At 41.0% G+C, this 27,410-nt stretch overlaps 1 protein-coding gene across 7 annotated transcripts in view; it reads left to right on the plus strand.

The window, feature by feature from the left end:
* LRRC3B (leucine rich repeat containing 3B) overlaps positions 1-25,659 on the plus strand; it is a 44,597-nt gene extending 18,938 nt beyond the window's left edge. For 6 of the 7 annotated variants that reach the window (XM_030236521.2, XM_018909607.3, XM_018909608.3 and 3 more), the window contains one exon: positions 24,262-25,659. In XM_030236521.2, coding sequence (XP_030092381.1) covers positions 24,427-25,206 — 780 coding nt within the window. In that variant the 5' untranslated portion in view covers positions 24,262-24,426 and the 3' untranslated portion in view covers positions 25,207-25,659. Of the gene's footprint in view, positions 1-16,163; positions 16,275-24,261 lie in introns of all 7 variants that reach the window. The other variant, XM_050971590.1, reaches the window with a different exon arrangement.
* Positions 25,660-27,410: the final 1,751 nt, after the last annotated feature.

Below are 27,410 nucleotides of genomic sequence, written 5' to 3' on the forward strand. Positions count from 1 at the left end.
GAGCCTGTTTTGTCAGTGTGGTTCATGAGACATACTCTCATTTTTTGAGTGCTTTTTGTTTAGTCAAAGAAGAAGCCACTTGTACTCAAAATGAGAGAGCATTTGCAGTGTTGCCTTTTTTTTCTTCTTTGTGAAAAATTGTACTGCTTTTAGTATAACTAAAATTAATAGGGTTCACTGGAAATTAAATTATTTACTTTGTTTAAAAATGACATTTTCATAGTCCACAGTCTTCATGTCTGCCTGTAAAAACACAGGACACAAACTTAACCGACTTAGTTACAGAAGTGTTTGCCGCTGTAAGTGAATTTCTTCAGCTGTTTCAAGCATTTTTCAGGGTGATTCTCCCCCTTCCTTGAATTCCATGGAGTCTTTATCTGAAGTATCCCACTGGTGACCCTATATATACTTTTTAATGCTGTGTTAGGTAGGTCTATTTATGAGTTGCTGTTCTAGACTGCTCTCTCCAGAGATGTAATTTAGAACTGGTGTTCCATTCATTACTATGCTTACCTTGGTCTGAATCTACAATTTTGTCTGTTCCTTAACTTTCAGACCGATGACTCATTCCTTTGCTTCATGGGATTGCTGCATGTGATCTTATCCCACTCTGAGATGAGCTTTGGAAGTGAGCTAAAAAGAAATGTTTACAGCATTCAGCATAAATCACAATTCCAATGAGAAACTTAAGGGAAAAATAACGGAAAAAAAAGTTATAGGAAACTCAGAGATGAATCTATACCTAAGAGATTCCTTGTTTTCTCCCAGGTAGCAAGTGACAGGACCAGAGAAGATGGCCTTATTGCACCAGGGGAGGTTTAGACTGGATATTAGGAAAATGTTCTTCACTGAAGTGAAGGCATTGGAATGGGCTGCCCAGGAGGTGGTGGAATCACCATCTCTGGAAGCATTCAAAAGGTGTGTGCATGTGGCACTTGTGGACATGCTTTAGTGATGGATGTGGATGTGGCCAGGTTAATGGTTGGACTCAATGGTTTTAGAGGTCTTTTCCAATTTCAATGAGTCTGTGATTTTAAACCATTTTAATTATTTATCTGTTTTATTTAACTCCCTTGAGTCTTGGTGTATGCAGGAAGATGCTCTCCACCCCTTTCTAACCTTCATAAGAAGGTGTGCACAAGCAGAGTAGTGCTTCCATTCAGGAACAGAGTGTAGCAAAACCACCTGTGGGAATCCATGTGAAAGAAGAAATCTTAGTGGGATGTCCATTGTATTTGCAGGCATTTTCTTTAGAAGAGCAGTTCCCTGCATGCTGTGTCCCTGCATGACTTAGCAGCATCCTGTAGGTGTGAATGCCTGTCTCTGCAGAGCAGGATATGCAAAAGATGAGGGCATGGGTGGTGGAGGTAGACATAGTGACTAACTCTTTATTCCTGGAAGTGCACCCTCCGTGTGGAGGACGGCATTAAGTATGTCCCAGATAGGCTTCTCACACTGCGTCATTGCTGGGGATTAAACCATTTTCCCCAAGGATTCTGTGCTTGGCAGAAAGCTCTGCAGGAAGTGCTAGTGTTCCTCCAGATTTGAACGTATCAGCACTTGCATAATAGGTTTATTCTTTATTATCCACCTTTTTTTTTTGCTGTTCTGTGGCACGGGCTTCAGATACTGCACATGATGATTTTGCTCCTGCTGCCATGTGGTCCTACCACATGGTGAAGGAAGGATGTTTGGACATGAATTATTTCATCTCCCAGAATCTTGACAGTTTTACACTACTACTTCACTTTGTTTTCTTTCTAGTATCTCTTCTGGTATTTTTATTTTTATTTTTAAAAAATCAAACATTACGGACAGTGATTGTTACCACAAAACTGGTTGTTCTTGTTTCCAACTAAAAGATAATTAGTGAACTCCAACTGAAAGAATTATCAGGGTGTAATTTTGCCTTTTTTGAGGAGGTGGAAGGAATTCCCTTACATCAATCTTTCTGTTTTGCTAGGTTTGTGAAGACCACAACGCTTCAGTTCTCTAGGTGATTCTAACTTGCTCATGCTGATTTTAAATGATAAGGGGAAATTTGCAATAAAGACTTGTCATGAAATTTGAGGAGTGAGTGCTTTTATGGTCAAGGTAAATGAATAATCTCTTTCTGTTTTTAGGTACAAGACCCAGCCAGCCCTCTTGCTGATGGTATCCTTTAGAACTGATCTGGGTTATTGTATGTGCAGAGTGCAGACTGTGAAATGATACCAGGCAATGTTTTTGGGGTTATCTGTTTCTAAGGGGTGTCGTGGTAGCTAAAGGCAGTGTAGCATGTTCAGCATGTTCAACTTGTCTTCCAAATGCTGTGTCCATACCCCTTTGCTGCCAGCCACCTGGGACCTGTTTTCACCTGGTAAATGTTTCTTGTGGCCATTTGTAGGGTCTGCGTGACTACAGTCCACAAGATCTTTCTTCAGCCTGGCAAACCATGTTTGCACAAGTTAGTGGCTAGTGGTAAGGGTCAAAGCTGGGATTTCTCGAAAGTCTGTGAATTAGGTTCCTTCAGAGCACAGGAAAAATGTGACAGAGGAGCATGGACTAATTCTGTTTAACAGCTTGTGCAAAATATATGTAGGAGTGTAAAGAAGAAACTGTCACTACTGAATCTCAGAAGAAGTAAATGTAAGAAAAATGTTTAGAATTCAGGGAAGAAGGAAAAAATAATGTGCACAGATATTATGTGAACCATCAAGTTCTTGTTCAAAAAAGAAAAATATTCAAAAGCCATTTGGGAAATTTGGGTAGTTTTCAGTGGGCATATTCTAATGTATCTTGCTACCAGTTAACAAGTCTCTAAGTTTTGGTGTGTGTCATAGTTTTGGTGCATACCACTGCAGCTTGCTGACTAAGGCTAGTGAAATTTGTTTTTACTGAGGATGGGTGTCCTCATAGGACATGCATAAAGAGTTTGGCTGATTTATTCTTCACCTTTTGAGAGAGCTAAAATGTTCATTACAAACAGCTTGTAAAATAGCAAAGAGCATTTTGTTGTTAATGTTATGTGAACACAAATTTTCTGTGTGATTTTATATGAAGCAAACAGAAAAAAAGTACAGCAGTTTACCCCACATATTTGGCTTCTATCAATATAGAAAAATATTTGCTTAAATGAATGTGACTTCCGTTTGGTGTTATAAGGGAAAATATGTTTGTACTTCTCTTCTTCTCTTTGCCATACTGTTTAATCTTGCTTACTTTATGTAGGCATGCTCAAATATACCATATTATATAGTATTTTTATGAATTACATGGGCATTTGAATTTCCTCTGCATGGCTCTTTTCCGCCATGAGAAAAGCAGTGAGCAGGGGTTTTCAGTGCTCAAAATTAATGACTGTGGGCAAGTATGTGGTGGGCTCCCTTTTATTTGGCTTAGTACCTAAGGGAGCTTCTCTTCAGTGTAAAACTTGTTGTTTTGAAGTGTAAAACCAAATTGTTCAGGTTTAAGAGGAATTTGTCTGCTATCAGTGCTATTACTGCACGAATTTCAAAGGTATTTCTGTTACTGTGAATGCGAAAATTCAGGTGGTAGTTGGTGTTTTTTCCCAAGGCAGGAACTACATGATCCTGTAGGTCCTTTGCTTATGTGTGGAGGTTATCCTCATGGATGGCTCCCTCGGTGGCTTTGGAAAAAGTCTGGTCAAGCAGAGGTGCCCCCCTTCTCACCTCCAGATTACCTGGACCTGTAGAAGCGTTGGGCAGAGGTGGTATGCCTTGCTTCTGCAGTGTCTTCTGGTGCTTGAACTTTCCTCCAGAGCTTGGACTGCTGTGGGGGCTCTGGGATTTCTGGGTTAAGCAAATAGCCTGATAGAGTGTTTGAATGATGCCAGGAGATGAAAACAGCCATGCTGGATCTGCTGGAAGATAGCAAGAGAAAGCCACACAGAATCCCTGAGCGAATGCAGTGACAGATACCAAGCACACCCGAGGGCTCTTTGTTTGGCAAGCTGAGGACCAACATAAAAAAAGCCTTTTTTCCTTTTAAGGTTACAGATCCCAACAGGAAGCTTCAGGGAAAACCTTGGTGGCTTGCTCCTGCAGAGTTGGGTTTTTTTCTCTAGGCAAATGTCATCTCCCTGTAGAGGGTTGTGAATTGGCCTCAGATGTTCTAAGAGAGTATTGTAAATGAAGGATGGAAAAATGTATTTCCTATTACAATCCACTTGACTGACATCTTAAAATTAATAACAAAAGTTGGAATTTTAGAAAGCTTGTTCAGTGGGCTTGTTTAATTTTGAAGCTTTCTAGCTACACTTTGAGGATTATCTTCTGTAATTTTTGTACAGAAAACAGAATGAAAGTTTCCCCTTGTTTTCTTGCCAGCTTGAGTGTTATTTTGGTGGTCAAAAGCATTTTAAAAAAAGGCTCAAACTTCTTTTTTCTCTCTGTTTGGTTTCTTTAAGAGCAGTGTTTTTAAAACAGCTTGTATGAGAGGAGGCACCCAAGTTGATGTTTGATGCATTGAATTCAGTTAATCACTTAATTGGTCCATTAGGTTCTTAGGAATTTATTTACCTAAATAAATTGACTGCATGTAACTTGTTGTCATTTAAAAAACTTCTCCTTTCAAGAGTTTATAGATAAGTTTATGCATATTTACTGGGGATATTGTCATGCTATCAATTCAGTAATTCAATTTGTTGACTTCAGTTATAAAAATGAATAAACATTTGCAGTTTTGGTCCTTTGCTTTTGCATGCTGGCGTGAGTTAAAAAAGAAGAATACTATTTTGATTTAGAGTCACAGAGCAACCCAGTAATTGTGTCTCTTCAATGTTAGTTGGCTAATATAACCGTTTCTCAGGAAGCACTGTTCTTGAGGAAATGAACATCATTTCAATTAATGCTTTACACCATGTTCCTTTCAAATAGTATTTTTAAAAGAGAACATCTGTAATTGGATCTGCTTACTTACTGTAGTCATAGTGGAAACTATACTCAATGGTAAGATAGTTCATAAAATCTGAGTGATAGAAAACATCTACAGCCAAGTTCTGCTTTGGAGTATGTGTTTATAACTAACTCCGTGTTGCAGGTGAAGAACCCCATGAATTGTATCTCTTCTTTACAGACCACACAGGTTGTACAGTCATATGTAACATAAAGAGGAAATAAAAATGTGCATCTGTAGGATTTAAGCATTATGCTGCAAAGCCTAGAATTACCTCTGTCTTAAGTTCTGCTGCCTTTGAGTATTTTCTTCTTGAGCTGTAGTTCTTTCAGCTGTTCTGTTTAACTTGATTGGAAGTAATCATGGAATGGCTGAGGCTGGAAGGAATCTCTGGAGATTGCTTAGTCCACTGCCATGCTCAAGCATGTTGCTCAGAGCTATGTCCACCAGGCTTGGATGGAGATGCCACAACCTCTGTCAGTAATCTGTTCCAGGTGTGACCACCCTCACAGTAAGAAGAGGGAAAAAAAGAAAAATAAATTATTTTCTTACTTTCAGATGGAGTTCCCTGTACTTCAGTTTGTGCCCACTGACTCCTGTCTCTTTGCTGGACACAATTGGGAAGAGTCTGTCTTCATTATTGTCTCCCATCAGTTGTTTATACATACTGGTGAGACCTGCCCTGAGCCTTCTCCAAACTGAGCAGTCCTTGGAATCTCAGCCTCTCATACATCAGATCTTCCAGTTCTCTTATCACCTTTGTGGCCTTTGCTGACTTGTTTCAGTCCATGTTTTGCACATACCAGGAAGCCCAGGACTAACTCAGCTCTGTGCATTTGTCTCACTGGGGATGAGTGGAGGGGGAGGAGCATCCTTAACCTCTTGGTGCTGGCCTTTCTAAAGCAGCCCATGATGCTGTTACCCACCTTGCTGTGAGGGCACACACTTTGTGTCTGTCAGGGCCCTGATGTTGCTCTCTGCAAGCCTGCTTTCCAGCTGATCAGGCCCCGGCTCGTAGTGATGCATGGAGTTAACCATACCCAGGTGCAGAACTTGGAATTCACCTTTGTTGAGCTTCATGAGGTTCCTGCCAGCATGTTCTCCAGCCAGTCCAGGTCCTTCTGGATGGCAGCACACCCACCTGGTGCATCAACTGCTCCTCCCTGGTTTCTGTTATCAGCCAACTTGCTGGAGATTCTCTCCCACCCTCTGGGCTGGTTGTGAAAATGTTAAATGATGCTGGTCCCAGTACTGACCCCTGTAGTACTCCACTTGTGATGGGCCTCTTGCTGGATTTCTTGCTGCTGTGCACAGCCTTTTGAGCCAAGCAGTTCAGCCAGTGTTCTCTCCACCTCACCATTTCCTTATTTAGTCTGTACTTCATCAGTATGTCAATGAGGATGTTACTGGAGACAGCATCAAAAGCTCTGCTGAAGTCAAGATAAATAACATCCACTTCTCTCTCATCTCAGCAGGCATCTCATAGCAGAAAACTATTAGGTTGGTCAGATGTGATTTCTGACTTCATAAATCTATGCTGACTGTTCCCAGTCATTTAATTTTACTCCACATGTTAAGGTAATTGTTCCCAGATTTATTTGCTGATCGCCTCCCCAGGGCTGGAGGTGAAACTGACCTGCCTGTAGTTTATGGGATCCTCTTTCTTGAAAATAGGACTGGCTTTCATGCAGTCCTCAAGAAATTCCTCTGATCCCTATGATCTTTGAAGGATAGTTTAGAGTAGCCTCCTGTTAACTTCAGCACTCATGGATGCATCCCCGCTAGATCCTTGGCCTTGTGTGTGTCCAGTGTGGTTAAATGTCCCTTCACTGGATCCTCCTCTGCTGACAACAAGCCTTTATGGCCCCAGATTTTCTCACTGGTTGCAGAGCCCTTGGTTTTCTAAGCATAGAATATTGAAGGAAGAAGTACCCTTTAAATTGATGGCCTTTTTCCTAGTAGTCTGTCTTTCCAGAGACAGAGATTCACTTAATGTGCTTTAGACACAAACCAGTCCTGTGCAGAGTGCATGTATTAAAAAAAATAAGAGTCTGTTGATAGACCTGTATTTAAATTAAGCTGTTAATGTCTTTCCATGATTACACTAAAAAAGAATTCTGCCCAAAGCAGTATGAATCTACCAAAAAGGTGTGAGTTTTTACTGTGTGCTTCTTTCCTGTGTTGGCTTGGCTGAGTGCTGACTGTGCAGAGATGTGTAACAGGAGTGACTACAGACAGTGCAGTGATTTCAGAGATGGTTTTCATGTGTCAGAACAAGGGGAATTAGTCTGCAGTCACATTCGTGTTGCCATTGAGAGCTGTCGTCCGTGCCTGAGCACGGTTGTTTTAAGCTTGCAGGGGTGTAACAGTCCCAATCTACAAGTGTTTATGTGCAGTTGTCAAATGGGGAGAAAGAAGGAGGAAAAAAAAAAGCAAAGCTTTTATTTCCAGCTCAGCAGGAACCTGACAGCTCCTGAGCTCAGCAGGACCAGAAACTGCTGCTTCTTGGGTGAAGCCATCAGCCCGAGGCAGGATTTTGGCTCCAAGTCTGGCAGCAGTCTGGGTGCAAAGCACAGATCATCCCTTTGCTGCTGAGTATGTGCCACTGATGGGGAGCAGAGACTGGTCAGCCCTGCCCTCCAAAGAAACATGGGGCATCCACACTGAATGGAGTGAGAGCTGAGCAGCCACTCGTCCTCAGCAGTGTTCGTTTTCCTTTCCAGCATGGCTCCACCAGATTTAAGTTCATCATAACTTTTTAAAAGCCTTTCCCTTTCTTAAATTCCAGAAACAGCCAGTGACTCTTAGAGGATTGCATAGCACTTAGGACTCAGCCTAGCAGCACGTGGAGATCAGCCAGGCTTGCTCCTCCTCCTGCATGGAAGCAAGAATGGCTGTGCATGGGAACTGTGGCACTGCCTCAAAATTAGTGGGAGGCTGCAAATGTTGCAGTAATTATTCCCAAGAGTAGCTGTACCAACTTCTGGGCTGCTTTCTGCTGGCACTACTACACAAAAAAGGTTGTTTATTTTCCTCAGCATATCTGGTGCTGTCATCACATCTTGTGAAGAATTGCAGTGTGTGTGTCTGTTCGTGGTGGACCCTTCGTAACACAGCCCACATCAGGTGTCTCCTGTGAAAACACATGGCAGGACCTCACCACAACCATCTGAGCTTCTGCTTCAGATCATTGCTCAGCTCCTGAGTGTGAGCCCAGCCAAGCAGCATTCAGTGGGGCCGCCTTGTTCACCTGTTCCTAAAGAGCTGCAACCTTTAGTGTACCAAGGAAGCAGCGTCTCTTGTTTTGAAGAGAGCTGACTGAAAGCTCCAGAAGGAGGAACTGATAAAGAAAAAGTACCATATTTTTAGAAAGACAGAAAAAATGCCAGTGTGGCTAAAATTTTGTATTTTGGTTGAAGTTTTTCATGTTGTATAATGTTTTTAATTTTTCCAAAAATTTTAAAATTCATATTTAATAAAACACGTATGTTCCAGTAGCACTAAATATCCATAAAAATTTTAGTAGCTGTATTGATTGATATTGGTGCTATGAAAAATGCAGCAAAATTAACAAAACTATTTAACTGAAAGAATGCCACTGTATAGGAAACGATACTAAATTTTTTTTTTCCTCTTCATTAAACTTCAGGCCATGTCCTGTTTTAATGAGTAAAGGCAGGGTGTAGCATTTTGCCTGGGAAATACTTGGGTAACTTTAAATAAAATATGTACTCCCATGTTATAAATAGAGTCTTTTTTCCTCTCATTTTACTACTAAAATTTATTCTAAGAGAAGCCTAGGTATTTATTTTGTTATTAATAAATAATTGCCTTACTAAGGCAGATGTTAAAGTCATTGATGGAGAACTAATAATTCATTCTTAATGGAGCTTTTTGTACAGCCATGAAAATAACTTTATAATATGAAATGATGATGTGGTGGGTTAGTATTGTAGATGAACTTGTAAGACACTTCCTGGATTGATGGTTGACTTGCCCACTCCACCCTGTTTGCAGAGGTCTTTGCCAAAGTGCATTTTTGTGTGCAACTTTGAAGAATTCTAGAGGGGTTATTTGCAAAATGACAGCTTTTTGGTGAAAGGAAAGAGGTTGAATATCTTAATCAAAAGGAAAGCAGACCCATCATAGTAGCTTTTCAAGGCTGTTGAGACTTGTACCCCACGGAGCCAGGGGCTTGCCAGCCTGCTGTGTCCTTGCTTGCCATGGTGCAGCCGTGTGGTGGCTGGTAGCACACTCTGATGCTGTAGCTGTGGGTGTCTCCCTTTCATGTTCTGGGGATACTTTTGAGTGCAGAGCACTGTGAGAGCCCTGGTGGTGCAATAATATGTGGCTGTTGCCACTTTGGACACCCTACTGTTGCTCACATACCATGGATCGGTGTGAAGATGGGTCAACAGCACTATGTTGACTGAGGTTTAACACTGCTCCTCAGGTTAGCAACAGTTTTAAATGTAGGATTGTAAGCATGGGCTCTCCTTGCAGCTGAAGAGATGGAAGATTTGTCATTTTCAGAAAGCGTCCTTTTGGGGTGCATGCAAACTGTCCTTGAACCAGAACAAGTCTGAAAACACTTCATTACAGAAGCTTAATCTGTTCTGTTGTGCTTGAGCTAGTCTGTTATCCTCACTGTCCAGTGAGGAAGGGCAGGATGGAACTGGAGGATACCTTTGCCAGACTGAAAGCAGGAGGGGAAGCAGTCAGGAGTGCAGGAGTGCTCAGCTCTGAACCAGCTTTTGAAGATGGCTGCGTGTTGCTGCAGCACTGTGGCACTGCATCTATGGCAACTAAGGAAAGAAGAATGAGTAAGATAATGTTTCCCGTGATGGGAAGCACAGGAAAAAAGATTTGAAAATGCTGCTCTCAAGTGATACAGTTTGGTTTACTTGTTATTGTGGTGTTCTTCATGGTACGTAACCTGGGACTCGATATCAATGTTGTTTAGGCCATTTGAACTTTTTGTATGTCCTGGACTCCTGACTTGTATTCAGATGGGGAAATTGAATGCATAAGAGGTAAAAGTGCCTTCAAAAAAAGAAGGACAGTTAATAGGGTGCTTTTCATTATTGACTCTCAGTGTGAAGATGTGTAAATATGGGGAAAACTATGGTTTTTTCACCATACCAGTGCATATCTCCCTATTATGTTAGTCAGTAGAATGCTGCTGCTGCTGAGCTGTTTCATGGTTTGTCATGTAGCTCCCAGAAACATGGTATATTTTATAGAACTTGTTAAGGCTTGGCAGTTTTGCTGGGCTCCAGGCTGTAAGGAGTTCACCCATGGGCTTGTGAGCCAATGTGGTCTCTCATGTGAAACTCCCACATCTGGCTTCCTCCCTTCATGGTGGCTGCACAGGCCTGAGATTAACTTCTGGTTCTCTTTATTCTTTGCTATTCCTACAATTCCACAGGGTTGTCTGACAGCCTTAAACTTTCCTGTAGGTACCACTATTCTTCTAGCCTCTATCTTTTTTGTCCTTGAATTAGTAGTCCTCTCAGTGAGACAAAGACTTTTCTTTGTAGCTGGGCCATCTCTGTAAGAATCCCTGAATTGTAATATTTGCTTCTCACAGAGGAAAAAAAGTGGGTGAGTTGCTTTGAACTCACATGCTTTTATTTGGGCCAAACAAAAGAGCAAACCAAAGAAACAAACAAAAAAGAGGCAGCTGACAAATAAACAGATAAAAATGTCTTAATTTCAAAAGAATATCCATCATTTATTTGCTTTGCCATTACATTTCATTATTTCTCCATTACTTTTTTTTTTTTTTAAGAAATTGTTTCAGGAGAGGAAATAGAAGTCTCATTTCACCAACCAGTGCCCAGACTGTTTTGGGAAAGTGTGACACAAGGAGCGCTTACTGGCAGATAATGCCACCATCATAGTTGTGCTGAGCACACCTCACTGAGAGTAGCTGTTGCTTCAGGAACTCAAGGACAAGCAGGCAAGAAGGAGGGTGTGCCATGTGCCAGGCACAGATTCCCCTTGCTTTGATTTGACTTTTATACATCTTACTAGAAATGAGTGGGTTAGTGACTGGGCAGGGATCGCAGGTGACACACTGGGGCTTGGCATACCAAGGAAAACCTGAGGCCACTTGGACTCCTGTACTGAGTGAAGAAATTCAGCTTTATGGCTCTCCTGGAGTTCTGACTGAAATAAGACTGGTAGTAAACAACTTATGTGCTAATAGCAGGGTGCCTTATCGTGCAGGTGGTTTGGAACAGAAGTGAGTGCCTTTAAGCATTGTTTTATGGTGTTGTGCGTTTCAGGCTGAAAAATGGCCACAAGCTCTATTACTTCAATGTTAACACTTTTTCATTACTCTGTCCCTCCCCCCTCCTGCAAACTGCTGCATTCATCCATTATAGTGACTTGTTTCCCCTTCACCTGGCGTTTTTCACAGCGTGGGGGACGTGGGTGGCAGGAGGGACAGCTGAGGACATAATGGACCTCATCTGTTGCCTAGTGAAGCCAAAGCCCAGGCAGCCACCGGATTACCTGTTGAGGTACCTTGTAGAGCCTTCAATGATGATAGCATCCCTCCTGCCATTTCTGCTGGTTTCCAGTGACCTACAAGGGGACTGCACCTCTTATGAGACCTTTTCCCATTAGGTTTTTCCATCCTCCCTCCTGCTCCTTGATGGCCGGGGCTTTGCAGTGCAAATGTTGTTATCCATCCTTTCCCAACCCTTGCAATCAGCTGTTTTCAATGCACTTGCCACTGAGGGCTGTGTGCCAGGAGGTTTTAAAATTGGGAAATAAGCAGTCATGATTCACAGGATTGAATTTGCCCTGCTTTCTCCTGCAATGTGGAGAAATGGTGTTAAAAAGTTTTTTTTAAAAGTCCTATTCTTATATTCTCTTTCCTATTCCAAGTGTGTCAAGTCAAGTTTATCTCAGTGCCAGTACCAACAGTAACCAGAGTTAAATTAGCCTTCCTGTTTGCTCTGCTTGGGTTTCACTTTTCAACAAGCCTTAGTAAAATAAATGGTGCCCCACATGTCTTTAAATTTCATTATCATGACCTAACTTAATTTGCTATAAATTATTTCTACCTGAGCTTCTTCAGCTGTGAACTTGCAGCCTCGAGTGTCTTGCTTATTGGATCATTGCCCAGCTAATCAAGATTTTTTTTTTCCTTCACAACTCCTGCTTTTTGTATCACTTAGGTCTGCCAAAGTCAACTTGGCTGTATAACCTCAGAGGGGACACACACACAGCTGATACATTCTTGTCTTTAAAATAAGGGTTTTATTGAACCAAGTTCCAGTCTGTTCCTGTTGTGCTCTAGTGCTACTGATAAAGACCTCTTTTCCTTTAGTGAAAATGTGACCTCAAGGGTTTGTTCTCTTCTTGGAGATAGCCATTGCAACACTTCATTTTGGCTCTTCCTTCCTTTTGTTTTCTCCTTGGGAAAAGTGACTGACAGGAAGATCTGTGCACACTCAATGTCGAGCAGCTGTGCCTTGCTTTTGTTTTTTGCACAGCTAGGTTCCATGTCTGATAAAGGCTGGTGCTTATTTCCACTGAGAAAAGCAGTTTTATTTTTTTTAGAGCTGTTCCTTTCATTTAGCAGTTGGTGATAACTTTTATTTCAGTGCTGTGAATGCGCAAGGCTCGCTTGCCTCTCACCAAGGTGATGAGCTGCAAACAGGCTAAAGGTTTTTGCTGAGTAAGGGTCAGAGAACCCTTTAAGGATTTCAGCCTGCAACCTCAAGTTGTAATAACTACTTGCTATCATCATATGTCCTCAGAAAAGAAACTTAATACAGCAAGTTTATTATGACTTTGGAAAAGTACTACTACATGGTTAAAAAAAAAAAAAAATTACCTGACTTCCTGGGAAGCCTTGGGGATGCTCCAGAGCACTTACTTCAAAATGAAAACATGCTGATTGTTCCTTAGATGTAACACATGTAATTTGAACAGTTCTTTAATGGCAGCTGAGGGCCTGATGTAACTCACCAGCAGATTAAAAAATAGCCAGTTTGTTTAACTTTCATTTGGAGAAAGTGGTAACATGCAGCTCTTGATGATGATCAGTGGAACATTATCTTTCAGTATAGCCTTTCTTTTGAAAACAGACACTCTTGCTTGGTGTCTGGATCCTGGTGGAGCAGATATGTCTGCTAGGGTAGTTTAGCTCCTATGGTGATTGTTCATACAGGGTGCTGCAAGCGCAGTGGGCACAAAAGGTATCGCCCTGGGCACACAGAAGTCTTCTCAGTTCAGACATAAGCTTCAGTCTGACCTAAATTTTTGGGCTCAATATGAGGTTTACTGGTAAAATGACACGTCATGTGGTAGGCAGGGGGTCAGATTAGATGATCTAATGGCTCCATCTGGCCTTAAATTCTTAATTAGGGAAGTGCTGCCAGCACAAGATGGCATTGAATCTTTACACTGCTAGATTTTGCTGTCTTGGGAGATCCTCACCTGAAGCAGGGCTGCAGAAGTTGTACTTGGACTAGATTTTTCCACAGACTCTAATGGCAGTAGCAGCCAGCAGAGCTGAAAGTGTGTCCTGATGGGAACCTGGTAATCATGTTTCCATGAAAGTTCAAAATCCCTGTGTTTGACTATTCCAGATTACCACATGTTGAGCTTTTAGAGTTATAATGATACCTAAATATAGAAGGAAAATATATTATTAGAACTGAAAAAAAAAAGAGGTAAGTTTCTCTGGCAAGCTAATGAAAGAGAAATTACAGTTATTTAAAGCTGTTCATGTATTAAAATATCAGAGGTGGGGATGCGGTTTTTTGGGTGGTTTGATACAGTTGGTTATGATACCTTTGCTTGACACCTTTGGTGCAGAAATGGAAGTGTGGTGTTGTAGATGTGCTCTTGGCGCTCTCAGCTATGCAAATGGCAGTGTGCAGATGTAATACAGCAAAACCAGCATCACTGATCAGCCAATTTCTTTGGCAAGGTCAAAAGGCTTGCAGCTAACTCAGTGTGTCACTTGATTGTAGAAGGTCACTTGAGTGTCTTTTAAAGTTGCTTAATTGCTTATTGATCTCATAATTATTCCATACTTGCTGTCTCTTTTGCTATTTTCTGAATTATATTATAAGTCACAATTTTAATTTCATTAGGAGAAGCTTGTGGTTTTGTGGTGTTAAGCATTCACTTTTAGGTTTAGAGCTTTTAATTGGAACTTTCAAACTTGATTGGTTTCTTTTATATGCTGGTACACATTTTATTTTTCTTGCATTTTTCTAAATGAGTTACTCTACTTCTGCAAGCTTCTTTAAGGTCCTGTTAATATACAGGTAGCATATTTCAAAGCACAAGGAGCTGAATTAATAACTGCTGAGGTACTATATTTTAACTGCTGTCCCTTTTTGCTAATTTGTCTTGTGGGGTTTTTCTCCCCTTTAAGATTTTTTCAAAGTAATTGCTCTGGAAGTATGTTCTTTTTCTTGCTAGTCTCATCTTGTGTATTATTATTATTCAGGTTGCTTCATTTTAGTAATAGCTTCTGCTGGCTTCTTTCCTTTCAAATTCTTTGTGCCATGAATTATTGCTCTGTGTTTGTGTCACTGGGAAGTTGTGCAGGAAGAGAAGCAGCCTTGATTTCCTGGGTTTTAATGCTGCAGGATAATCTAGACCCAGTAAAAGCAAGAATTTTTGAAAATGGGTGCTGAACTGTCACTGTGGCACTTCCTCTGCTCACATCTGTATTCCTGTTGGGCTGTCTAACCCAAAAAATGGTTTCAACTGTGGTGACCCATTGTAGTTCCTGGGACAGAGGGTCAGCTGGGAAAAGCAGCGTTCAGCCATTCTCTGCTTTGTTCTCCTTCTCCCTGTCGTGCTTCGGAGCCCGCAGCACCTCTTGCAGCATTCCCTGGTGCCCAGGTGTCTGCTGCCAGCAGCTGTCCTGCTGCTGCCTTGGGCAACTGATGGCAGCTTTGCAGAGCCACCAGCGTGTCCCTTGCTGAACCATACCCTCAGGTCAGCATGCTCATTTCTGCCTTGCTGACTTTATTATCAGCACAGCCTCCCCAGCCTAATTACAAGCCCTGTCTTCTAGTAAGTTGCAGGAGCATTTGGATGAACCTCAAATGAGCCTAAAGTACACAGAACCAAATAAACACCCTTAAAAGTGGAAGAAGGGTCTCTAGGTGGTCTGAATCTTGCTTATCTTTGCAATAGCCTTAGTTCCTTTAAGGCCTGTCACGGTTTTGTTAGCGGGGGTTAGATTTGCGCTTTGCAAAAGTAGAATGAGGTCTTCAACTGGGCAAGGACACCATCTGCAGTCACCAGATGCAGTTATCAAGATTAAATTGCAAGACTTGCCACTGATTATGCTGGTAATCATTGAGGTAATCAGTGTAATTATCTTGAGATCAAGACAAGATTTTCTCTGATCTGATGGATTCTGCCTAATTAAGTTGAAGGAGCATCCATCATTAGCTACTGGTAAGAATATGGCTCCAACTGGGCACTTGTCTCTTTCACTTTGATCATGTTATTTTATAATTTGGGAGAAAATTAAGTCAGCAAATATTGTGAAATTGACATCTTATGATGAAAGCATTTTCCATTGGGTTGTATCAGATTTCTTGAAAACCTACAGCATTCCTTATTCATGAAAGGCTCCTAGGTATTCTCCTCATAACCAGACTTCAGAAAAGACTTTAGTCTGGATCTCTTTACCCAAGGAAGATGAAGCATTTCCACTTCAGGTTATTTTAAGCTTTCAGAGTATTTATTTTTTTTTACTATAGATCATGTGGAGGATTGACTCAGCTGCAACCGGAAAGGATTTTCTTGCCAAATAGAATGGTTGTTGATGTTTTCTCAGAAAATGTGACTGACGCTTGGTAGAATATAATCCCAAACTCTGATGCACACTAATAATCTAGAAAAAAGTGAGGAGGCTTTGGAGAGCTCTTCACAAGTAGTCATTTGTGTGTGTTGGAGCATTTTCCTTTAGCATCTGTAATGTGGTTCTTCATGTTCTTACATAGTGGTAAAAAAATCTTCCAGATGTGTTTGCTGAGCAGTAACTGGCATATCTTGAGCCTTTGTTCATTTCTTCTATAGGTTGTCAAGACAATTTCTTCTGAATATAGTGATAAAAGATGTTAAAGATTATCATGTATCTTACATCTTGTGCCTTTAATTTTTTCTTGCTTTATGTTGCAACTACATATGCGCTGTAAGTGTATGCAGCATTTTGCTTTCTTTTTCAAATGGCATAGGTGTGCACACAAAATGCTGTTTATATTTCCCATCAGGGTATGTTGCTCAGGGAAGGGAAAGGAGCCGTCTGCAGTCTACATCAGATGAAGAAGATGCTGGACATAACAAAGAGAAGTAGGCAGCACTGAATACCTTCTAAAAAGCAGGTGATTCAATCTTTGTTAAGGCTCAAAAGAATGAGGTCTAACAGCATCCCCAGCAGCTGTTTCTTTAATTTCCAGCAAGTTACCAAATTTCATTCCAAGAATTGTGTTGCCACAGAAGACTTCCAAGAGCAAAGCATCATAGGGGATGATTGGTAATATTTTTTCTGTCATCAATCTGTTATTATATCTGCTAAGTTTCACACAATTATTTATCAGCTGAGAGCTGCAAAATAATTCCTGACTTGATGTGAAAAGGGAAAAAAGTCAAATACATTTTTTAACAGGAACCCAACCCATCAGTCTTAAAGTGCTGATTCATTTGCCCACACAGTATAATTAAGATGTTAATCTGTAATAAGGAGTGATACATTCAGTGATTTCACAATCAGAAAGTAATTATAGCTTAAAATGTTCATTTGGCTCTCCTCAACCATCTTATTACTCTGTGACAGGTAAGGGAGGGCACTCATAGCTTAGGATCTATAAACCTTTACCTACACACTTTGCTTCTACAACTGGAAAAGGTTTGCAGTTATATATAGATGCCTATACTGGATAGTTTTTGGGAACAAAATGTCGATTGGCATTCTGAGTCCTGTCCTAGGGGAGAATATTTCAGTTTGAGTACATTTGGTGTTTCATTAGATAATGAATCCATTATGTAGTTTAAGTTCAGGCTCACACTGATTAATCATGACATTTCAATTATTCATAGAATCAGTGATCTTTTGCACCCCTTTTTTCCCACCTCATTTGCCATTGGCTCCTATTAATTTCTCTTTTTACTGCTTCAGGATTTTTCATCTTGCCAAATTCTGAAATCCCGAAACTCTTCCACTGCTGGAGACTTTAATCTGGGAATTTAAATGACCTGGCACCTTGCAAGCAGGTCGTGGCACCTCTCTGGTTTGGTGCTTCATGGCATCTTAACTGCCTACCTTCAGGGTGGCTGAGCTGTGAAGCAGCCAGGCCTCCGTGTTTGAGGGGTGACAGGGAGAGATGTGTGAAAGACACAGGTTGTCCTGGCAATCCAAATCAGGTTCTTGTTTCATCTGCTAAATGGAATTTCCTCATGTTGTCCTGGAGCCATGGAGAGGGTTGAGTTGCCTGACTCGCAGTCCGTCTGTGCCCTTGGCCGTAGTGTGCTAACTGCACATAGGTGGCATTGTTTTAAAGAACTGTACTGTTTGTTTGGAGGAATTCTCTTGGTACCCATGCAGTTTGATGTTCTATGGTGCACAGACAGTGCAGGGGTCAGAAGTGGCTGCTGCATTCCCCTTTGGGTCCTACTGCTCCTGTCCAGCTCCAGCTCTCAAGTATGCTCACTTTTCAGCTCAGTGCCCACTCAGTCAGTCACATTGCCATGGTGTAGTTTTATCATATATCCATAGGTGTGCAAAAAAAAAAAAAAACCCTCAAGTTCTTATTTTTACATCAGTATTGTTTTTTTTAAATGTGTGGGCTGATTCAGCCTGCAGATGTTGGTGGAGCCAGGCAGGATTTGATGGAGGTTTTTCCCCAATGTGCACAGTCTGCTGGCCTCCAGAGGCTCAGATCTCTCAAACCTGTGCACAGGACAGCCCAGTGTGCAGCTTACTGGGAGGTCTGTATTTACCATTAGTGTAAGATTGATTAAGGGTAGGAGGTATATAAATAGTTCTTTCTCCAAATATCTTCTCTGTTTTAAATCTTCCTAAATATGCCATTAGGTGTTAGTGGTTTGGGAGTAGTGGTGGCAAATCTCTTTCTTTGGGTTCAGATAAAATTGTCCTGTCCTCTAACAAACTGAACTTTTCAGACTGGATAATCACTTTTCAGGCTGTTAATTTTAGCCTGTAATCTCCATCTTACGTCTGTCTTGTCAGTACTTATTGTGAGGTAATATTTTTAGAGATAAAGTAGTATATGGCTTTTTATGACAGTGGGGAAAAAAAAAAGTGTACAAAGTCATCAACCACAGCTCTATGGATGGGGGATAGCAGGGTGGGGGGGTGTGTGTTTTATAAGCAACAGACTGGCATTACAGGAAGTAGAACTCATGGGAAACAATGTTTTGTTGAAAGGGACATATTTTCTATTTCAATAGTTAATTTGCTAAACCCAATGTAACCCAAAAATATTCAATATGGCAGAGTTAAGACCTGTTTTAATAGGAAATAGAAAACTAGATTTATCAATGAGGATCGTTTCTATAAACCAACGTAGTCAATGTCTTAAAGGAGGGAAAAAAGTTATAATAATGTCAGATCTTTCAAAACTATAAAGCATCTCATTAATTTTTTGGAAGTTAAAATAATGATCTTTTTCAGTGCTCCGTTTATTGGATTTTTAGTTATAAAATTTTAATATTTATTCAAAGTGCAAGTTTGCTTTAAAGATGTCTAAAAAAGGAGCCCTGTAGGAGTCTAATTTCCTGGACTTTTCTAATTCTGTATCAAAATTCCGATGCTGGCACAGAAGAAAGTTGTTCGTTTGCAGGGTAGGACTTCACTTAGACCAGGCTTGAAAAGTTGAGCTCTTTTTCAGAGATCTCCTGAGGGCTTATTGGGAGATGAGAGCTTCCTTTGAAGGAAGTAGAGCTGCCCACAGAAATAGAAGCTGTCTCTAGATTCATATATGAGTTGTATGGGCTGTATGAGAGGACGATGGGAGGCACCCTGATAGGTGCAGTGCACCTCTGATGTGGGGGGCCTGCAGTTGTTTGTGGGGATACCTTCAGTATTAACTGAGAACTCAGTTATGTTTGTTGTGAGCTCTGAGATCCCAGGGATTGTGGAGCTCTGCAGTGCCATTTGGGATCCATTTTCAAATGAGGGCTTCTCTGGGTACTGTGCCTAAAGTTAGTAGCAAAGTCACTTAAGCTTTACAGCTGTATGTCCTTGGAAGCATGGTAAGCCTAGGCAGGTGAATTGTGCATCAGTCCCTATGATCCACATTCTTAGGAATCTGGATTGTACATAATTTTTTCCATTTTTTCTGGTGGTTGAAAAGTGACAGACCAGACAGTTTGAGTTGCAGTCATGATGCAGCCAACAGCTCACCCTCTGTGGTTGAGCCATTGGCTTCTTCCTTTTCCCTGTTCTGATCCTGCCTGCTCATTTGAGCACATCAGCTACAGTAAAAAGAAATTCCTTTCTAATCATGGAGCCTTCAGTAACCTTAAGTACAAACTGTGTGTGCAGTTGCTGAGCATTAGTATTTGGCTGTGACCCCTTTGACATTGCTGGAGTAGTAGATGCAATCTTTTTCATCAGTGGGTCCAGCTTTGAAAAGAGAGCAGGGAGCTGCTGCTCATTCTTCCCATCAGTGTTTGACAAGCAGGCAAAACAAGTGAGGATGCTGTGTGTGAGTCTGGAGGCTCTTATATTGGCATGTACCTGTGTGATCCTGTCCTACAGACTTAATTTGTGGCCCTCATTCTGTGATTTACAACAGGAATCTTCCCATAAAAACATTTATGTTACATACATTAGGTCATGGTTTTGTCTTTATGTGTGACATTTTGCTTGGTGAAGAGCTGTCAGGAAAAGGGTAATGGTCTTGATTTTTCTCAAAAAAATGTTTGGGAGTTCACCTGACACAGTGAGAATTCAGGTGAAATTCCAAGTAGAAGTGTTGTCCTACTAGAACAACTTGAACAAAGATATTTTACTGTCACAGGTTATTTTTGTAGTGCTAGGAAGTAATCTTTGAAGGATCCTACTAAAATATAGATACACAATGCATGGAGAGGCCATCTGCTGAACAAGGAGGAGTAAATCCCTCTCTTGCATCTGAAAGATACAAATTTGCAGGAAGAGTGTCATCAACAAGTGTCTCCACTGATTTCACCTGAGGGTTTAGGGGGTTGTGTGTGTGGGTGTGTTCAACCTACTGTAGGCAGAATACCTCTCAAGGTTGGTTGTAGTCTATGCTTTAGAGTCCTCTGAGAGCAGTGGCTGGCTTTCAAGTGCAAGGATTTGGTGTCTGTTCCATTCTCTTTTATGGAGGCAGTGGATGTGTGAGTACTTGGGTGATGACCAAAGCTGCCGTGTAGACTCTGAAAGTCCCAACACTGCAGTAGAAACCCCTTCCCCTTGTCAGACAGTTTTAACTAAACATATATGTCTTTTTATGCATCTTTTGTTGTCTTAGTATTGCCCTAAACATCAAAACATCTCAGCCTGTGTCACTTTTTGGCTGTTCTGTGTGATGGTTGTAGGATTTCCTATCCTTCTATACCTTTCTTTGAAGACAAAACAGGATAAATTAATATTGCAGGCCATCTTGTCCTGGACTTTCTGTGTGACTTGCTTGAGTCTGTGGACCCTTTTTCCATGTTGGTAGTTGGAGGCATCAATGCTTCCTCACATCACTAGTTTCTTGTGGGGAGAAATTATTATTCAATTGGATAATTTAGTAGTGTTGCATTCAGGAGCTAAGATACATCCTCTGCACCTTGTTTGCAGTAAAGACAAACACTTGCAAGTGCCTGACACCTGAAACTCAGTAGAAATCTTACTATGTATTGAAAGCAGTGTGCTTTCCCTGAGGATTTCAGGATTTGTACATTTTCCTACATTGTTGGAAGTAGGCGCTGAGTGAATGGTCTTGGGGGAACTTGAGAAGAGGAAGCCTTGGAAACCTGTTTAAATTGCAAGACTGTAAAGAGCTCTTCTGTGCAATCTTTTGTTTGTAGTATTATTCCCCTGCAATATTGACTTGGTGTTAGGTATTCTATGTTTGTACTGGTATTTTAGAAATGTGCACAAAAAGCCTTTTTATACCACGGTGCTGCAAGTGCTCCTGGTATTGCTGTAATTTCCCTGTGCCTTCGTTCACTTCAATTTCTTTTTTTTCTTTTTGCTTTATTTGCAGATTTATAATTAATTCACATATTTATTTTAATTCTTTGTCTTTCATCCCTTTGTCTGTAGTCATTACTGTTTCTTCTGGTATATCTCTACTGTGTTTGTTCCAGCTTTGACACCTTCTTTATTTATTGTGTTCCAAGCAAGAGGAAATTAGATATAGCTCAAGAAGCCACAGATCTTCCTACTGGCATTAGAAATGTGTGAATCCTAGTTTTCTTTTATTTTCTTGCAGTCACTAGAAGTAAAGTTCTTGCTCTAAGTTTATTGTTGAAACCTAAACCTCAGAAATCCCTTCAATCATATATTCTGAAGCAAACAAAGCTCTGTTTACCCTGACTGATGCTCAGTCCCATTGTGTTTCTGTGGTTAATTTACTGGGAATTTGCTGAGCTTTGTTCTTATTCAGACAAGTTTTGTTGAGTGGGTTGTTAATTGCAGGTTTAAACTTGTATTTGCTCTATCTAGCAACTTAAAACATTGCGAGTTCTTTCCTCTCTATATTAATTTACTTAGTTAGGCCTTTAGAAGAGGCACTGCTTCATTAAACACTATCCTGTTTAGTCTGTAATGACTCTACTTCTTCCACTCCAAACACATTAATGCATTAAATAGTTTCATTTGTCTTCAGTGGGATGAGGATGTTCTGCAAAGGGGCTTGGGGCCTCTTTGATACGTGCTTTTTGGTGGTGTAACAGTGCTGTGGAGGACTTAGCAGAGTCTACTCTGTATTTCCAGGTTGACTGGGATTTTTAACCAGTGAAGCAAATTTGTTATTCATTTGTCACACAGTGATGAGAACAGGATCATTTTTTGTGCTTCTATAAAATGAAGCACCTGAGACTACTTCAGGTCTTTGCTCTTTCCCCCCAGTCCCTTCCTGCAGCAGAGCTCCAGTGCCAGTGGTGGGAAGCCACTGTGTACAAGTAGTAGGTGATGAGATGATGCCACTGTGTACAAGTAGTAGGTGATGAGATGATGCTCCTTCTGTGGTGATGAGCTGCACCACTCATCTACTCTTCTGGTGCAGCAGCACAGTAGTGAGACACATGAACATGAAGGGAAAAGGAAATAGGTGGCTGTTTTTCCAGGGGACAGGCTGTCCTGCCACAGCACCCAGGGCTGCTGGGGGGAGCAGCAGATTGCCAGCTCCGAGTGCCAGGGGGAGCAGCTGCCAGCTCCAGCTTGGCCTCCGAATGGGCCGCACATTTTAGCAAGTACTTAACGCTTTTGGGCAGGCTGGGAAAAAACAACTTCTGGAGCTTATCCCCTCCTGTGGCAGATTTCTGTCTGGTCTGAAGAGCAGGCACTCCAGTGACCAAAGAGCCAAAGGGAGAAGTGGGAAGGATGCACCCACCACAACAGGGATCTTTCATGTAAACCCTGTTTTTTCCACAGAGGTGATGAAGGATTTAATTGACTCGGGAGCTGCTACCTCACCTCTCTTTCCTCAAAGGGAGCTTTTCATGCTCTGCTTAGTTTCCTTCTAAGCAGTTCCACATTTCCAGGGTTAACTTCACAATTTCTCATTTCCAGCAATTACATTTCCTTTTAATTTTAGAGTAGGAGTTTTATGGAATCCAAGTGTAAGCTTTCTGTTTAGGTTCTTGGGCAATCACTGATTTGAACAGTAGATAAGTTGAAGATTAGAGGTGACACACTACTCTCTCCAGTAGTTGCAGTGAGTATGCTGAGCTTGTGTGAGCATTCCCAAGCCATGGAGTAGTCACAAGTAATGTACATGCTGTTAAGATTGGTTTGGGTTGTTTTATTTTTCTTTTCCTGTGGGGTTACTGACATACTGAGCCTCAGCAGAAAGGGTTAAATAGAACTTGAGCTATGAGTTTGAAATTATGCTTGACACATGCAATCCATATTACTGCAGTGTGTCAACAACTGCAGTTGGTATGTCAGTTGTGCAAGTAAAAAAGTGACTGCAGTGCAATTTCTCCTTTTTCATGTAAAATCACACATATCCTCCGTGCAAGGATTTTCTTGCTCAGTGGGCTACTGTGTGGATTTAGAAAAAAACATAATTCATTTATATGTAAATACAACCTGAAGGCTACACATATCTGAGCTTCTACAAAGACAGAGAGCATGAGCATGAAAACAAATGGACCTGTTGTTGTTTTAAATTCATAGTTTACCATAATAGGGGTGGTGGTAGTGGGGAGGAAGGGTTGTCATTGAAACCATATAGGTCAGCACTTCAGACTTCTGTATTTGTATTCCAGTTAAAGGAGAAAATGGAAAAGCTTCTGGATGTTTGCTATTTTAAAGCCAGCTTGAGGGGGAAGAAGGAGAAACAGTGTTTTTCATATGTCCTATTAGCAAATTGCATGCCATGAACAAGATATTGTAGTGTTTGGCTCGTATATAGGTTTTGGGAGTTTTATTTGTTTTGGAGGGTGGGGTATGTGAGTTTTTGGCAATTGTTCAATTTCTTTTTGTTACATGAAAAGAAAATTTTCAAAAAAACTGAAGGTAGAAATTATGTCTGTGGCTCTCACCAAATGCTGGGAGGTACAAGAAATCCAGCATTCTAAAGCAAAGGAGAAGGAGGGGGAGACAAACAAGGAGGTGGTGTGTGATTGTGGTGTCTTGTAGCAGCATTTGCTTTACCTGATTTTTGTTCCTTGATATGGTAAAAATATTTCTTTGCTGAAGTAGTTTAACTTATCTCAAAATAATGTATGCTATTTTAAGCATACATTATTTTGAGATAAGTTCACATTAAACACCACAGATTCCTCCCTTAACCTATCACTGTTGCTGGAGATGTGAGCCTTAGCTTCTATCGATGCATCTTCTACTTCAGCAAGGTAAAATGCAATTTAGTTTTATAGCTGTTTTAGAAGAGTCTGTGATAAAAGCAAACCAGTGCCTTCTCTAATAAGTATTAAAGACCAAACCTGTGCAATTTGTAGTAAGTGTACTCTATCCTCTTAAAAATGTTCTGGGGATTTATGCACTAAACTCAGATTAATGCTAATAGGAGTTACTTAAGATAATAAATCATTCCTTTATTGTGGCATTTCCCTTTAATATCTTTTTATTTCCATTTTTTTTTAATGAAAACAAAGGTAGAATTTGAGTTTGTGGTATAAAGAACCTTTTTTCCTTCTTCTCTGTAGGCATGCTTCTAAGAAGCGTATTGACCATAAGGAGGCCCACGTGCTAGTAACCAGTTTTTACTAATCCCGCCAAAGAAGATGAAGCCACGTTTCAGCCTTGCCCATCCTTTTCCCACCCTGTCGGCTGAATGAGAAATGGTCGTGTGATTATGCTGACAGCCCAGCATGCATTTGGTAGACCTGTGGTTAACTCGTTCCCTCTCCATGTGTCTGCTCTTACAAAGTTTTGTCCTCATGATACTGTGCTTTCATTCTGCCAGTATGTGCCCAAAAGGCTGCCTCTGTTCCCACTCTGGAGGTCTGAACGTCAGCTGTAGCAATGCAAACCTCAAGGAGATACCCAGAGATCTTCCTCCAGAAACAGTCTTACTTTATTTGGACTCCAATCAGATAACATCTATCCCCAACGAAATTTTTAAGGACTTACACCAACTGAGAGTCCTCAATTTATCAAAAAATGGGATTGAGTTTATCGACGAACATGCCTTTAAAGGGGTGGCAGAAACCTTGCAGACTCTGGATTTGTCCGACAACCGGATTAAAAGCGTGCACAAAAACGCTTTCAACAACCTGAAGGCCAGGGCCAGAATTGCCAACAACCCCTGGCACTGTGACTGCACGCTGCAGCAGGTGCTGCGGAGCATGGCCTCCAACCACGAGACGGCCAACAACGTCATCTGCAAGACCTCCGTGCTGGACGAGCACGCGGGGAGACCCTTCCTCAACGCTGCCAACGACGCCGACCTCTGCAACCTCCCTAAAAAGACTACTGACTACGCCATGCTGGTCACCATGTTTGGCTGGTTCACCATGGTGATCTCCTACGTGGTTTATTACGTCCGACAGAACCAGGAGGATGCAAGGAGGCACCTTGAGTACTTGAAATCCCTGCCAAGCAGGCAAAAGAAACCAGATGAAGCTGATGACATTAGCACTGTGGTATAGTATTCTGAATACAATGACTGCCTTTGTGATGGAAGCTGGAGTTGGATGACGCTAAAACCAGAGGTTTACTTCTAACGTTCATTGTAAACATTAAGACTTTTGGGGCTTTTTTTTCCTGTTTAACTGAATTACGCCACTGTTGAGCTTTCTAACAGAAAGTTTTGTCCGGGTGGTAAACTTCAATTATTTCTCTGGTGGTATCCTAAAGCAAGTGAATTAATATGTAAACATTAGTTTAGACCCATTCCACTATTTAATAACGAAATTTATTTTTTTAATTTAAAAACCAAATAAAAGCTTAAATTTGAACCATGTAAAGCAGAGTAATTTATTGAGCAGAAACCTGTCCAGTGCCAGAGCACTCTTGGCTTGTTCAGTGCCCTTGAGGTAGAAGAGAGGAGCGATGATGAAGTGGGCTGTGAGAGGTCCAGGACTGGAGAGTGCCCAAAGGGCACATCTCACCCATGGGTGCAAGGTGAGCAGCTGGTCAATGGTGCCCCATTTTGTGGGCTGCCTGCCACGGTGGGAAAGGGGGACAGTGTGGGCAGAGCAGAGTGCCCTGACTCTGAGTGTAAGGGACTGATGCTTGCTTAACCTCTCAGAGGGCATTTTGGCAGTGCTGGGAGGAGGCAACCTGGAGGAGCTGCACCTCAGGACGTCGAAGAGAGGTAAGCCAGGGGCATGTGGTGGTTTTCATCTTACACCCACTCACTGCCTTGCATGAGCTTCAGGTAGGTGACCTCAGCACTGGGGGGTACAGCAAGAAGACAGCAGCAAGCTTAATATGCTGGTCAAACTAGAGTAAATAGAGTATCACTAGTGATAATTTTGAAAAAAAGTCTGGTGGGTTTAAGCTGTATATTATTTCATAAGTAAATATGACTTCTATTTTTTAGGGAGCAGCCTTTTAAAAAATTTTAAGGTAATAAATTAATATATAGGCTAGGCATATTCTATTGTGTGTTAGGATATATGTACTTTTTTTATGATTTTGTGGCTAAATGTTTGGGAAAATAGAAGGTCCACATGAAGTTACACTCAGCCTTGCATATGACACGGATATTTTATATTTCTGCTGTCTTTAAAAACACGGTGGTTTTCTCTTTTTATAGATAAAATTTTCAAAGGGAACAAATCCACAAAAACGCATTCCTCTTGTCCTTTTTTTACCATAATAAAATGATGCTTGTCTCTGGGTCCCTATAGATCCAGTCAAACTGACATTGGAATATGTATGACAGAAGGGTGCATTAAAAAATGTATAAAACACTGCTTTGCAAGAGAAAGTGTTAAAGGTCAGCCTTAAAAAAATTTTAAAACCCTCCAGAGTAATCTCTCTGATTAGTTTATCTATTATTTCTGTCACGGTTCTGTTACAAGGGCAGAAGCTTGTTTATCTTTTTTTTTTTTTCCAAAACACTGTTAAAATAATATCTAAAACTTGTTCCAAACCAAGTAACAGAAGAGGAAAAAAAAATTAATTACCATAGTGTGAATGTAATGTCATTTTTTATGTCATCTTTGCAATTTTTGTCATCTTCATAGGGTGAGTCCTTGTGGCTGACTTAGCTGTTTGCATACCTCCATGATCAGTTTTTGGCAAATTAAGACAATGTTAATGTTTGTAAAGGGCACAGTCTGTCCATAAAATATCCACTGTCTGATATTTCTGTCCCTGCCACCAACTCTCTTAATTAAAAATGTTACTTTCTAAGGAGAGGCTCTTGTTGATGACACATCCTCCCTAGTTAGCATTTTATGTTTTCCTGGCTCCAAGCTCTATCTGACTGTCTACCCAAGCCCCCCAAACTCTGTGTGGCCTCCTGCAGGACCCAAAAGCAGTAGGGTTAAATACACATGTGAGTCTGAAGAGAACAGATAAAATGTTACACTGTAGTGGCAATATAACAATCTCTACTGAACAGGACATGGAGAGTCTCTGTGTAGGCTGAGCAAAATTACTTCCTGATGTAATTCCCCTAATTTCTCTAAAATTTCCTTCAGAGTAAAATTGTTCTCATTTCTGTCACTGTGTTCCCCAAGCAATATTTAAGATCCCAGATAATACGCTACTGTGGGAAAAAGCAGGGGGGGAGATTAGCTAAAAGATGACTCTGAGCTGGAGGTACTAACAATCAAGAATTTGGTGTTCTTTATTCACAGCTGAATGAAGGAATTTCTCCACAAAATTTGGACAGAATTAT

The sequence above is a fragment of the Serinus canaria genome, chromosome 2 (assembly GCF_022539315.1).
Source record: "Serinus canaria isolate serCan28SL12 chromosome 2, serCan2020, whole genome shotgun sequence".
Classification (NCBI taxonomy): domain Eukaryota; kingdom Metazoa; phylum Chordata; class Aves; order Passeriformes; family Fringillidae; genus Serinus; species Serinus canaria.